The sequence below is a fragment of the Mycetomoellerius zeteki genome, unplaced genomic scaffold, assembly GCF_001594055.1.
Source record: "Mycetomoellerius zeteki isolate Tzet28-1 unplaced genomic scaffold, Tzet1.0 scaffold31, whole genome shotgun sequence".
Classification (NCBI taxonomy): domain Eukaryota; kingdom Metazoa; phylum Arthropoda; class Insecta; order Hymenoptera; family Formicidae; genus Mycetomoellerius; species Mycetomoellerius zeteki.
In genome coordinates, this window is record NW_017257294.1 from 1,284,374 (window position 1) to 1,298,599 (window position 14,226).

Here is a 14,226-nt window from a genome sequence, read left to right on the forward strand (position 1 = left end):
GAAGAGCGTATAAACGCCTCGATTCATCGTGGCTATGCCACGATTTTCATGATGCAACACTACGTGTCGCAAAATATTTCACGATTTTCTTAAGTACAGTCGGATGGACCAAAAAAAACAGGACCAATGCACGTAAAATAACGTCTAAATGTACCAGAGTAGCGCAAACTTTTTATCTGACATTGTGAGCCGAATGACGATTTCCTGGCTATTTCGACCGCCATTTTTGATCCAATGGTCTACCGTTCAATATGCATTTAGTTCTTTAATATAATATCAGGTCTGTTCGTTTTTGAAGAATTCTGAACTAGTTCCGAACTAATGCAACAAGTTAGAGTGAAACAAACTGTAGCTGTTTCACTGTAACTTGTTGTATCAGCGTACACCAGCTCAGAATTTAATGTGGAGAAAGAACAGACCTGTAGTTATTAGGAACAAACATGATGGACGTTTGTGCTACTCTATGGTACATCTAGAGCTTTAAACGCACGTAATTTTCCCCGCCACCGCATCCACCTTTCTCTCTCCTTCGCTGTCTCGTTTTTATGCCAGCATTCGTATGCACGATGGAAGCGGTATCGGTAATTACACTTGACGGTATAATTAAGGTATACGCGAACGTACGGCGGCGTGGGATCTGTTCCTTCAGAAAGTTCGTCGCCCATGCGACGTCCGTCTCTTTAGAAATTCAAGACGTGCGTTACGGAACGGAGTGTTACGGAAGAAAGGGAAAAAGAGTTAAAAAATACACGGCTTCCGGCGAATGGTTCCCGCGCGTTTCCCGACTATCGGAGAATCACGTCAGGTGTCTTCAGTGAAAGCGAGTTAGCAGTTAATTTAATTCGTTGCTAATTAACGTCCATTGCGCTCATGAGTTTGCGACGTTAGAGACGTGAGAGAGATGGGGCTTGCGATATAAAAATTAACCATAGAACCGGGAACAAACTATCTTTAAAAAATGGGAAAAAGTCGTCAAGTTATTCTTCATAAAGAGTTGACATTTTCTGTCTCAAGAGAGATATTTAAATATTTAAATAATTCAGATTTGATCTTTTTGTACAACTTCAAAGAGATCCCGAATGAATAGATGGGGATTTAGAGAAAAATGGCAGAGACGATTGAAGATGCGGGTTTCGTTGAATACCAAAGTGGTACGTTGTGCTCGAAGGTCGATTTATGAACAGCAATCGAACGTCGTGGGACAGGGATCATTACGGACACCATTATCAGCGAAAATAAGTCGACGTTTGAATTCCATTTTTTTGCGTTTCGAATTGCAAAAAGAATGAGATGTATAATTGGCCATTAAACTAGGTACTCTTCGAGTGACCTTCGCGAGAAAATAATGATACGAGAGTCTTGAAAATACGCAGGAAATTGACAACATTGACTATCAAAAACGGTTTGAAAAATTACGGATTGATAAATAAAGTCGGATTTGGTCAAGAATTCTCGTAGACTCTCGATTTCTGTTTTGTTTCTTTTTCCAATTTTTTATCTAAAAAGAATTTTAAAAGGATTATTACCAAATTAAGATTATACCGTTGATCGATGGCAATTTTAATTAACGAGTTTAATTTATTTGCCTTGTTCGCGAGTTTTTGCAGCGAATTTTGAATATTGCGTTAAAGTACAATAAATACGAGTACTCAAAATATAATCATTAAACGAAAAGTACAGTTCGAAATCCAGAACGAACAATAATTTATACAGCTTGTCTTAAAGACATTTGATGCTCATGGGCAGAGCTATGAATTAACAGATGCTTCATTACGATAAGATAAGAACCTCAGGCAAAACAGGGCGCAGTTCCGGGAGGAAAATAAAAGAAAAGCCGCGAGCGACGGTTGATTATAGATTTTCTGAGGCGTCACGCGCCATGAGATCATCGGCATCGGAAAATGTGAGCGTCAATTCCCGCGTGCGAGGCACTGCCGTTAGAGAAACAACGCTAAGAAGATTCGCCCACACGGCCTCTGCACCGAAGACAGGCGATAACACCTCGTCGTTACATAATGGCGCATATACATTGCGCATAATCGCGCATAAACACGCTTATCGTGTGCGACGTCGTGTGTCATGGGTTAGGCAAACAATTACTGTACGATTACAGAGCAATTTGTTCCTTTTTGTACAAAAACCCTGGCACAAAGATTTTCCAGGTACTCCGATTCCCGATCGCTCGGTTGACCGACAAATCTTCCATCATATTTTCGACTTTCGTCTTACAAAGCAAATCGCAAAGCATAAACCGTAAATTGATGTCATTAACGCTGATATTATCAACGCAAATAATAATTATTATAGAAATTTAAACAGAACTAATCTCAACAGAATTATATTAATAATTCTGGCTCGTTGTCAATGTAGATAAACTTTAATCTCGCTTCAATTTTTACTCTTCTTCTCTTTTTACAGTTCTGAAAAAAGATGAAGAATAAATTGAACCGAGATTAAAGTTAATCTATAATACATTGCACTATATAATGCATTACGAAAAATTTCTGGCTAAAAATGAACGAACCAGATTATTAATATCAATCAGAATTCTGGTTATCTCAACTAGAATTATAACAGATTTCACTAGAAAATTCTGACTTGTTCATTTTCAATCAAAATTCCAATTAATATTGTACAATCAGACTCTTTTTCCAGTGTGGAAACAGGCATTATTAATCTTTAATCGACTTTTCAGTGAGATTCGGACGATTCGTTCCGTTGCCAGGCTACGCAAAGGGTAACAGGGCAACGGTCAAAGAACGCGCGATGAAAGGGCAGCAGCTGGGCATTATTCCGTATATTTTCATATCTGATTGTGCGCACACCGGCGCAACGTGGAACAGAGCGCTGCTTTGCGGAGATAAATCTGCGTGTTACCCTACCTTTCACTTGCGCACGTGTGCATTGCATCTCGCTGCCCTCGGGGTAAAGTCGCATAATAAGACGCGAGATTAAAAGCGGGCGCGGGTGGCGATGCGAAATTTACGACGCGTAAAACAGGGTAGTTTCTGTCGCGTGACGAGTAATTTCTTTCGCGGCAACGCTGACGCGAATTATCCTCGCGACGATTGACACGTCGTAATTAAAGTTTGTGCGAAGTCCAGGACTTAATTTAAATCTATATCTCTTGGAACTTCTAGATCTCTTAGATCTCTTTGAGATATTACTTCATTTAACGATTCTAGCAATTTGCATTTCTACATCCGGAAATTGTAAACACGTCAGAATTTAAACACATAAGTTAAAAAATTGTCAGTTTATTTATATATGTAAAATATATTTTTTTACTTATATTTTATATATGTATATAAATTATATTTTTGTAAATGGTCACACGCGTCTCTATCGTCGGCTTTCATCGATTTCATCTACATCTTTTCTGTTACGAGAAGCGACTCAAGAGGAACGCGTTTCGAAAAGAGCGTGGTGTAATCGTGCCTTAACGCGAACTTCTAACACAATCGCAAGTTGCACGGGGTCACGGGGAAAGAGAGAGCGAAAACGAGACTTATGCAAATTTTTCCCTCGCCGGGCGCGCGCAACCTTTCCGCGTCGCTTCGAGGATACCGTCGTGATGACGATTCCCATCTTATTAGCATCAAAATTATTAAATTGCTTGTCAATTTAATATGTAGATATTAATATGTATTAATATGTAGATATTAATATGTATTAATATGTAGATATTACTATCCTAGTTCTGTTCACGATTGCGTTTCAAAACCAAAAAGATTTCTGTTTGCAAAATTGATTATGTATATAAATTCACTCTGTGTGAAATATTTGAGCACTAAGGCCGGTATTCATAGTCGGATCTTATATTCAAGATCGTTTTAAGTATAGTCTTAAGATGTTATGAATCAATCAGAGAGCTGTATTAGCATTTCAAGACATTTTAAGACGGTCTTAAAATAAGAACTATGAATACCAGCCGAAGATCCGCTTTGACCAAAAATAGGTTTATTTCTCTTAATTGATCCAATTGACGTGTTTGTCACAGAAATTTTATTGCGATGCGCTACGAAAAAAAATGTTTGTCCCGCGGTTCTCTTATTTGTATTCTAAGAACAAGAATTTGATCGTCAAAACACGGCGGACGGGTGTCACGAGCGTGATTACGTCATGACCGTGAAGTATGCATAAATCATAAAAAGGTAAAAAAATTGAATGTACGCAAAGTGTCGTTCGCGTTTATGCATGAATGAATAAAGCAGACAGACACCGATAACTGACTGTATAACACGGCAGATCAAAGATTGATTTCTCAGAATTATTTTAATTACGAGAGTAAATTGAATTTTCTTCGCGCTGCTTAAGCTCGATTAAATTATATGTTTCCAAGTTAATATGCGAGGCATGCTAGATGTACATGGCATTCGACATAGTAACGCTAAGATTCTGTAATCTGCTACAGAGCGTAACTTAACAGGAGGCTGAAATATTCATAGATAAGTAATCAGTGTGCGGAACGTGTTGCTCTAATAACGTCCGAGACTGATCCCTCGGACTTTGCCGGACGACCGGAAGTTCGAATATCCATGAAGGGGATGGTCGGCGGCTTCGCGGAAGATCGTCATTAGCGCTTCACGGCTATTTTGAGTTCTATTAATATCTCTGAAATCAAGCGAAGCGCCGTGGCTTCTCCTTGCCAAGCCCAGGTATGATCTAATCGTAATCGTATATGCGCAGGATGTAGCAAAGGAAACAGAACTGCGCGCATCTTCGATCATAGATCTGAGTGAGAGAAAAAAAGAAAGGCGAGTGAAAAAAATTTCATGGAATCTAACTTAAAATTCACTGGATAACGAAAGTGTGTAATTCATAAACATGCCACATCAATAGGTATGTGCCATCGATTCTAATTGCTACTTTCACCAGAATGATAAATAGCTTCGCATTAATTGTCGGTAATTATTTAGTCAATTTTCCTATCATTTATTTCGCGACTATAGAATGTTTAATTACTTTGATTTGTAAGAATAATTTATATTAGACGATAAATAATCTTGTTGAATGATGAGAATTGTCTGGCCTTTCGCGGAACTACCGCGAATAACGCGGCAATTAATGACAGAAACTAATAATCGTACGGCACTCGAATGAGAAATGTCGTAGAACTCCGATGAACCTTGGGAAAGAAATAGGCGTGAGGATGATATTTGCGGAGTATTGCAATCGTGTGCTCGAGGAAGTCCCTCCTCGAGCAGCCGCATTTTATGTTGCGATCGATTGCGCAAGCGGAATGCAACAACGGAATTGTCGATCTCGACGGTGGATTCCCTATCAATCGAGAAGCGAAGGTGCCAAGTATGTGATTACCGGTGCGACACGTAATATTTGCAACCGAAATTCGAACGCCAACAAGCCGAGCGCGGCGTTGCAAGGCCGTTCGTTTCGAAGCGGGACAGCTTCAGCTTCGGTTTAGATTACAGGCGTGGTACGGCGCTTGAAACAATACACCGATACAATATATCACACGCGGTTCTATCGCTCTGAATGCAATATTATGTAATCTCTCCGGCGGTGAGTAGATAACGCGACCTCGTTGTATCACCGTTCAAGGAAACAAAATTTTATACGACGGAATGGCGAGCGACTTCCCTCTCCAAACGTTATTTCTAAATCATCAATGTTGTTCGTCCTCCCTTCGCCGGAAACGTGGAGGTAAAATTCCGATCGAGCCAAGATATCGACGTGTCATTAAATCGAAGTCGGTTGCGAAGTACATGGAACCGTGGAAGTAGCGTATATTCCCATCACATCGAGGAACACGCGGTCTTCGGTAAATATTCATGATGTATACGTGTAATGCTAAGCTGCGAGGAGGACGAGGTGGGGCGAGCAGACAGATGGAGGAGTCTTCCTGCATGCGAAGGCAGGATCGCCGCGTGATAAACTCTAGAGCTGCACGATGGCAGCACGATACAAGCCTTCGTGCGCACGTTGAATAGCGATATGCGCCGCGTGGCACACTCGCGCCTTACTTTTCGTCGTCGTCGTCGTCGTCGTCGTCGGCGACGGCGGCGAGCTTAAATTAAGTGATATCCCGCAGCGTCAGAGAATTCAATCAGTCTACTCACCATCGGACGACATTGCCAAGGGTAAAAGATCACCGGCGGCCTTCAATTGATCGAACTTCTCTATTAACAGGAGCATTCTGTAAGCAGAATGGACGACGGATTTATATAATGGATTGCGATTAAAGATTTTATGGTTTCGTTAACGCATCGCACTGATTAGTTAATTTTTAATGAGGAAAAGAAAAGTCATTTCTTGAATGACTGAATCACGATTAGGAGATATCCTGTGAATTTCTATGCAGCCCGAAAGCCGAAAGACAATCGCTTTCTCCGTCCATTTCACTTACTTGGCTTGCGGCACATTGTGTTTTCTTTGCAAATCGACGCGTAATCTCTCGCCTACGTGTCGATAGATGTCCGCCAGCGTGTTCAGAGCAGTTTCCCGAACCTTTTCCGACGGATCCGACAGCAGCTTTACGATGCTCGGAATTACTCCCGATAGTGCCATCTCATCTGCTCCATGTCTGGAAAAATTCAAATTCCATTAAAAAAAAAAAACAATTTCTTTTCGTAAATATAATTTATTTCGAATAAACACCACTCACTCGTTCAACGTAGTCGTCAACAGAATCAGGGCCTCCTCTCGTAATTTTGCATTCTTATGATTGAAGGCTGGACGAAGTCTATCCAGAAGATTCTGAGGCGACATGCATCCCTTTTCCATAATTTTCAGGAGCACCAGTTGCGCCTTCTCCCTGGTAGCATCTTTACTGTCACCTGTAACAAATGCGAATTTAATTATCGATTCGTATACATGTGAAAATTTGGAGCGAATATCTTCGGATCGCGCGTGTGCGTGCGATTATTCTTGACGTCGGCTTCGCGGGACAACTGAAAGCGATCGGCGGACCGGTTCTCGACAAATATGGTGTATACATCTGTCATAGACTTCAACCTCATTAGAGGCGTTTAAACGTCACTCTGGCTCGTTCTATTTGAAACTCATTTAACGATTAACGATGATTCACCCAATACGCGGCGAAATGTTCGCGAAACTCATCACACTTTCGAGATACAGGTCTATAGGGATGGTATAACTTTCTAATTAATGCTTGATGTTAAAATTATCCTCGACTATCTTTTACATCGCGAATATGGGATATTTACAAACCGAAATATACACGAGCTTCTATCGATGCCAATTATCGACCATCGTGAACCGTTTGTGGAGTTATCGATCGTCGTAAATAATAATAGAAATTTTCGATATCGCGTATCGTGCCAGTCGATTCCTCCCCGAAGACGATTTACGAGACAAACGGGTGGAACAAATACACCCCGCACTCACCTAGCCTGTCTATCGTCGGTTGGATGATGGTGGAGATGTAAGGTTTGAAGTCGTGACCCATCCGATCCGCGAGATACGTGAGGATCTCTAAACCATTCTGGACAACCTGCAAAAGAAGAACACGTGCGTCGTTTGAATTTATGGCGCATATCGGCCGATTATAGCCGCGGTGGCAATGATTGTCCTCCTTCGGTGGGATCGCGTCGTCGCTTTCGCGCGAAACGACCGGCGCATCAAGGCGATCGAGGTCTACCGGTTAATTTAGCGAGCACAGAAAGCGTTTATATGGAACTCCATTATGGTATATTAATTGACACTTCCAACTATGGCGAAAAAGCAGGTTAATAATAGAAGCGCATTGACGCAATTTGCTCTCGCATTCATCGCGTCTGAAAAATGGGATTATGTCATTCAAAAAGTATCTTATTTTTATTACAATAATTTTTGTTTTGTTAAATACAAGTATATAAAATAAATATTTAAGATAAGTATATAAGATACATGAGTTAAATAGGGTAGAGCGGAGCTTTTTCGTTCATTTCTCACGATAATGTTTATGTTTCTGAACAGCACACGTTGATTATTCAAAGGTTGTGCTTGTGCTTTCAAGGATTATGATTATATAATGTAATTATAAGCATGTCACTGCAAAGAAATATTTGCTATCGTAAATTTTCGTATTACTCTTATAAGTTTTATTTTTATATTGTTATACTTAATATTCTTTATTTATAATGTTCAGCATTTTCCTTGGATGATAATCCAACGAATAAAGACTCAACGTCAAACGGAAAAAGAAAGATATCAGAGAGATCAACTATTTTTTTGAATAAAATATCCAGTAATTCATTTAACAAAAATAAATCACTTTTTTTATCATAACACTACGATATAAATGGAGAGAGTATGAAAATAGAGAGGAGTAAGCCTCGTTAGAGATCGTATTATAATATCTCTCGTGCAATGTTGACAGCTCGCGTGATGCAAACATATCGATCCAGAGGGAGACGAACTCTATCCTCTTGAAGACGGAGAATCGCTGCTGTGTTTCCTCTCATTCGTTAATATGCGAGTCTCGCCAGACGCAAGTGCACTCGTGATTACAACCTCAGTAATACGCGTAGACAGAATGCCGTTTCTGTTAATCAAGAGAATGCACAATTAACCCACCAGCGAATTTCTAATCGAACGTTTGTAATTTAGTACCTGCTAAACGCGCGCGAAAGGCGACTGCATAGTAATTACGGTGGAAGTCATAACACAAATCACTGAGTAACGCCAACGATAATACTATATCTTTAACGTGTCGATTTTAATATCCCATAATATATAACATTTACATCTCGCACCTAAAGAGGATATCTAGGTGAACGTTGCTAAATTTAATTTTTCATTGAGCAGCTTGTACACTATCGTCACAAACTGCGAAGTGTTTAAACGCCTGCAGTACGACGTTTAAATACATTTAACGAAGTGCTATACATAGGCGTATAAACCTATTTTCGAGCCACGGGGTAAACGTTCTCTCAGGGCTATCGTCTGGCTGTGACATCATTGCTCAGTACCGAGGATTTTTGCTCTCCTCTTTGGTTTTTCTCTTCTGAGCTATTATCTTCAATCTCTCGATAAAACTACATGCATCTCTGATCCATTCACGATTGTATCTATAAAGTGACTTACACATTATATTTCTACGCTACATTGCATCCGTAAAATGTAAACATCTCGATAAGATCTATATTTGTACCTATATATCTTTATTATCTTTCAATATCAATTGCAACGATATTATCTATTAAATAAAATAACGATATACAATTAAAAACAACATATAAATAATAACACACTACAAAAAATTTACTAAATCTTAATACATATTTCTTTGAATAATAATAAGTGAATATTCACGGTAAATAAATATTTATTCAATAAAAAAATGATAGTTAAATCAAATTAATGATTTTTGTATTAAATATTTTTTTCAATGCACAATTATAAAACGTAAACAAAAATTTGCACCTCAAAATATTGCACTTAAAAAATCATTGTACATATAAATTAATCAATTAAAGTCAGAAAGTGGCGAATCTATGAAGCACGATACTCTATTAATGTAAAAAAAAAATAATAGCTCCAGTAGCACTTTTCATAGTTCTACACTGAGAAAAAAATATCTTAATTTCAAAGAAATATTTCTTTGCTCGTATTCAAACAAATTATTACTTTGGATCAATGAAAATTTCTTTAAACGTAAGATATATTTTTTACTTTAAAAAACATATTTTAATTTCAAAGAAATTTTCATTGATCCAAAGTAATAATTTGTTTGAATACGAGCAAAGAAATATTTCTTTGAAATTAAGATATTTTTTTCTCAGTGTACAGTTCTTTATTAAAGTAAAAAAAATTCCCCATTTTCTATATTAAAAAATCAAAATTGTTTAGAATTTTATCCTAAAACAAAAATAAAATAATACTCCAACAATTAATAATTTTTATACAGTTATGAACATTCGTACCCTGTATGTCGCTAAATAAAAATTTTCGACAAGTTATTACTGACAGATCTTTGTACAAAGCGCATGTACGATGAAAACCACCGGTGGTTCTTTGTAGCGAAAGGACTAAACAGAAACAACGCGCGAGAAGAGTCATCATGCGAAGTCGTACACGACGTGTGGGCGAGAGATCCACCGGCCTTACTCGTCGAACTTGGGTGCACGATCCGTTAAAACTGTTGTTAGAGCTACGTGGGAGGCTGCACACGTTTCTTCCTTCTGCATCGCGTACAGATCGCGTTCGCGAGGCGCCACGTGATCAGACGGAAAAGAGCCCTTCGAGGGAAATAGGCGCCGCCGTCGAAAATACGGAACGCGTATTTTCGGGCACGCGAGATATATCTGGTATCAAATACGTCGCTGAACTTCTTGGCAGTTTAACAGAAAAGCCACAGGAAACGAGACGAGAGATCTGCCCGACGGTTACGAAAGCAAATACGAATGCGGGAAAGCTGAGTCAATTTTCGTCGGATTTTCAAATAATATTCTACGGCATAACAACACGGAACGCGTTTAATTATTTTGGGATAAAGTCTACGGTTTAGATTAGACGAGTGGACGATTCATTGCCTTAGAATCGTAATACGCTTTTCAGCAAAGCTCTTTGTAGATTCATTCCTGCGATGCGAAAGATGAGAAAGGGAAAAATGCAAAATTTCACCGTGTCGAGAGTCGGTCGTCGTGCGATTTGCAACGGACTATATTTGGCAGCCTATATTCCTCGGTTATCTCTCTGTGCGTCGTAAGACAAATGTTCCTCAATGCGCGAGATAAGCAATTCGATAGTGTCGTAGCATTTCTCGTTCTCGTTTTATCGCAATAATTCCGAGGCAAAGCGGCCGACATTATACAACGTTAGTTCGGTAATTCCGACGTTATGGAAGAAGAAATCCTCGAGTATACACAAAATTCACGGAATCCTAAGGTAATAATCCGCTCTCCGAGTTCACGAGGCGGACACACTATACACGGCATTCGTATAAAAATGCCGTGTGATTGAGATAAGCTGGGAAACGGTCTCATAATCGCGCAGCTCAGCTCTTGAAAAATAAGTCGGTTGAGAGTCGCTTGAAACAGATTCGGCGATGACATGTATTTTTCTACTTTACGATTGCGAACAAAAAATAAAATGCAAAATATTAATATTTTCTTCTGTTCTCTTCGTTTTTAATTCTGCATCTGGGCGATCTAAATTCTTTTGAACATAAGCAAAATTTCACTTTCCAATTTCTCCAAAATAAAGGAAAGCGAAATTTGGTTCTGCCTCCTAAAATCTTATTAAAAATCGCATATTTTCTCCCTTTTTTATCAATCGCAAGTTGGCAGCAGTCGAAGGCAAAAATTATTTGTAATATAATAAAGATGTTGAAAATAATTTGTATTTTTCACATTTTTTTGAAAACCTACACTGAAAAAAATACTAAATTTTAATAAATATCTATTTGAATAGTTCTAAGTGAATATTTATTAAATGTAAACATATATTTATTTGATACAAAAACCATTAATTTAATTTCTATCATTTTTATTGAGTAAATATTTATTTACTATAAATAAATGTTTTCTTAGCACCATTCAAAGAAATATCGAATATGTATTAAGATTTAGTAAATTTTCTTTTCAGTGTGAACAGCAAAAAACTTGAGCTAGACGGAGAGATTAAAAATTTGCTCGCAGCCAGAGGGTTAAGTCATCGCGAATGTTGCAAAAATAGGTATATTTTGCGCAAGTAATGAGTAACATTATGTAAGAGACGTAAAACGTTTGCGTGCGCGCACCGTACGTATGTAAAAAACACATCGAGGTGAGGGTGATGTCATACATTAAATCCTGAAAAGGAAACATCTCCGTGGCGGAGCAAAAAAAAAAGCGAGTAGAATATGACGGCTGTAGAGGCAGTTCGGTTCGGTTCACGTTTTGTCCTGTGTCCTTGACATCAATATACGGTGCACTCGTGCCTTGCAGAAATGGTGCAGCTATCGTTCCGTAAGGAGAGACATTGTTAAGTCTAATTACACGCGACGATTCACAGCCAGGCGACCATGGTTCGACAACAAAGAGTACTTTGCGCTTTAAGCCTCTACTTATCTACATTTTATGTCTTTACGTAAAGTGTGACGATGTAAAAACAATGCATTTCATTCGTGCCGCTTGCTTGACTGCAAAACTAAACCAAACACGAATAGGATCCTTTTTAAAATGGGTATTTACATGAGAGAAAAAAATATTACATCCAGCATTTTACAAGTCAAAAATATTTTATAAATCTCGCTTTTGCACTTAAATTCATAATGTCAATTATTATTATTATACTCAATTGAAGTTATTTTTAATAATTAGTACACTGAAAATAAAGTTATATCAATAGCATTATTTTAATTGAAAATAATTTCGTTAATTTCGTTAATTTCGTTAATTTAATGACATTATTAATGAAACAAATATACCATGCTCTTGTGTTAATAAGATTTTATTTGTTTCATTAATACTGTTATTGAATCAACAAGATTATTTTCATTTTTTTTTTTAAGTGAGATTTAACTCGAAAAAATTTAGAAAGTAACCACAGAAATAAATCGATTTACATCTTGATACATGGAAGTTAAAAATAATAAAACGTTATTTAACTTAAGGAATTGTTAGATTGTCATTGCTCCTTCAATATCTAACAGATGGAGCTTTTCATTTGGTAACATAAATCGACACAAGAATCGTTCTATCTTTATTATTCACACAAATTTCAAGAAAGATAGAATGATGTTTGTGTCGACTTATGTCATTAAATGGAAAACCATTGTACGTCGTCAAAAAATTTAAAATAACATGAAAAATATCTCACAACTATAAATACAAAATATAGATAAAAATATGAAATAATAAAAACGTAGAAATATTCTAGCAATAAATGTATCTTGGTATCAAAAAATATCGTCGTGGAATTAAAAAGCAGTGGAAGTTTAACAAATAAACTATCATACGTCACCGGTTCTTTCATTTCATTTCAAAGAACTGTGACAGAAAGAAAGTCTTGGCTAACAATTATAGGGAATAACTTGTAAAGGAAACATGCTTCATTTCGTTCTTTCGGCTGTCTGCCAAAATCGCGAATCGGAATGAAAAGCGTTTCACCGAAGATTAAGGATAGTCTGCGATTCTCTTCTTGGCGGACAAGGTGCATTCATTAAGAAACCACCAGCCGAGAAAGCGAAGCTTTTTTCAGCGGTGCATACCCTATTCTTACGATCGAACACAATGGATCGTCGTGGGCAGCGGACAGCTGAAAAGGCCCGCTTTTAACGCACTCCCGAGTTTATCGTCCTCGTTTTTCTTCCCGTCCTGTCTCGAAGGTGAAAATGACGCGTGCCACTTTGCGGATTCAAAATCGCGCGACGGCAACAAGTGGCATCGAACGATAATCACTCATTCACGTTCGATTCTCGTCCGAAATTTTAATCGTAAGAATTAAACGCGACACGCGCTTCTATATTTTGCTGTCTATATTTCGTTCAGTTTACTGACGTCCCACTTGCCAGCACATTATACGAACTGAACGAGGCATTGTGAGGAGTGAATAACGGTCGGCTCTCTCGAATCGAGTGGAAGGGCATGAATTCCATAATTAAATCGCAAGAGCACGTTCTTAAATCTAAAGGATACCACCAAGTAAACATTTGATATTGGAGATGCAATTTTTCTCTGAATGCAACTTTAATCAGTGAACAAAACTTGAAAAATGGAAAAGATTGCTCCCTACACTGAGATAAAAATTGTTTATTTGACTAATTGTAAAGCTAATTTAGTTCGTCTTTACTTTTTTGTTAGAGAATGCATGTATAATTTAAGTCAAATATAATGTTCGACATAAATACATTTTTCATCGAAAAAAATAAAGAAAAATTAATTTAGTTAAATGAACAATTTTTTTCTCATTGTAGGAGGAAAGCAACTTGTAATTCTGAGCGAATATGCAGAATTAATGGAACTCTACTTCCTCTCACATAGATTGTTGCGGAGATTGTTATGAAAATGCAGGAGTTATAAAGAAAAACATGCAGGAAACGGAGAGGTGACTTGAACGACAATAAAAAGCCGCGCTAAAAATAGCAATGAACGCTCGATTGTATGTACAAACAAGCATGATTTTTCCTATGTATATGCGTACGCATATCAAAACATGTGAGTTCATACATCATGTAGAAATATTCAATTTTTGACCAAAATTCGTTTCGGTTATCTACTTGTTACATCTAAAGCAATTTTTGTAAAGCTTCCTACCAATGGAAATTCAGAGTGACTTAAG

At 37.8% G+C, this 14,226-nt stretch overlaps 1 protein-coding gene across 5 annotated transcripts in view; it reads right to left on the reverse strand.

The window, feature by feature from the left end:
* Nucleotides 1–14,226, reverse strand: part of chb (CLIP-associating protein) — a 44,067-nt gene that overhangs the window by 22,306 nt on the left and 7,535 nt on the right. For 4 of the 5 annotated variants that reach the window (XM_018451217.1, XM_018451218.1, XM_018451216.1 and 1 more), the window contains exons 2-5: nt 7,369–7,474; nt 6,626–6,797; nt 6,368–6,544; nt 6,081–6,157 (exon numbers count right to left, since the gene is read on the reverse strand). In XM_018451217.1, coding sequence (XP_018306719.1) covers nt 6,081–6,157; nt 6,368–6,544; nt 6,626–6,797; nt 7,369–7,474 — 532 coding nt within the window. Of the gene's footprint in view, nt 1–6,080; nt 6,158–6,367; nt 6,545–6,625; nt 6,798–7,368; nt 7,475–8,717; nt 8,736–14,226 lie in introns of those variants that run through there. The other variant, XM_018451219.1, reaches the window with a different exon arrangement.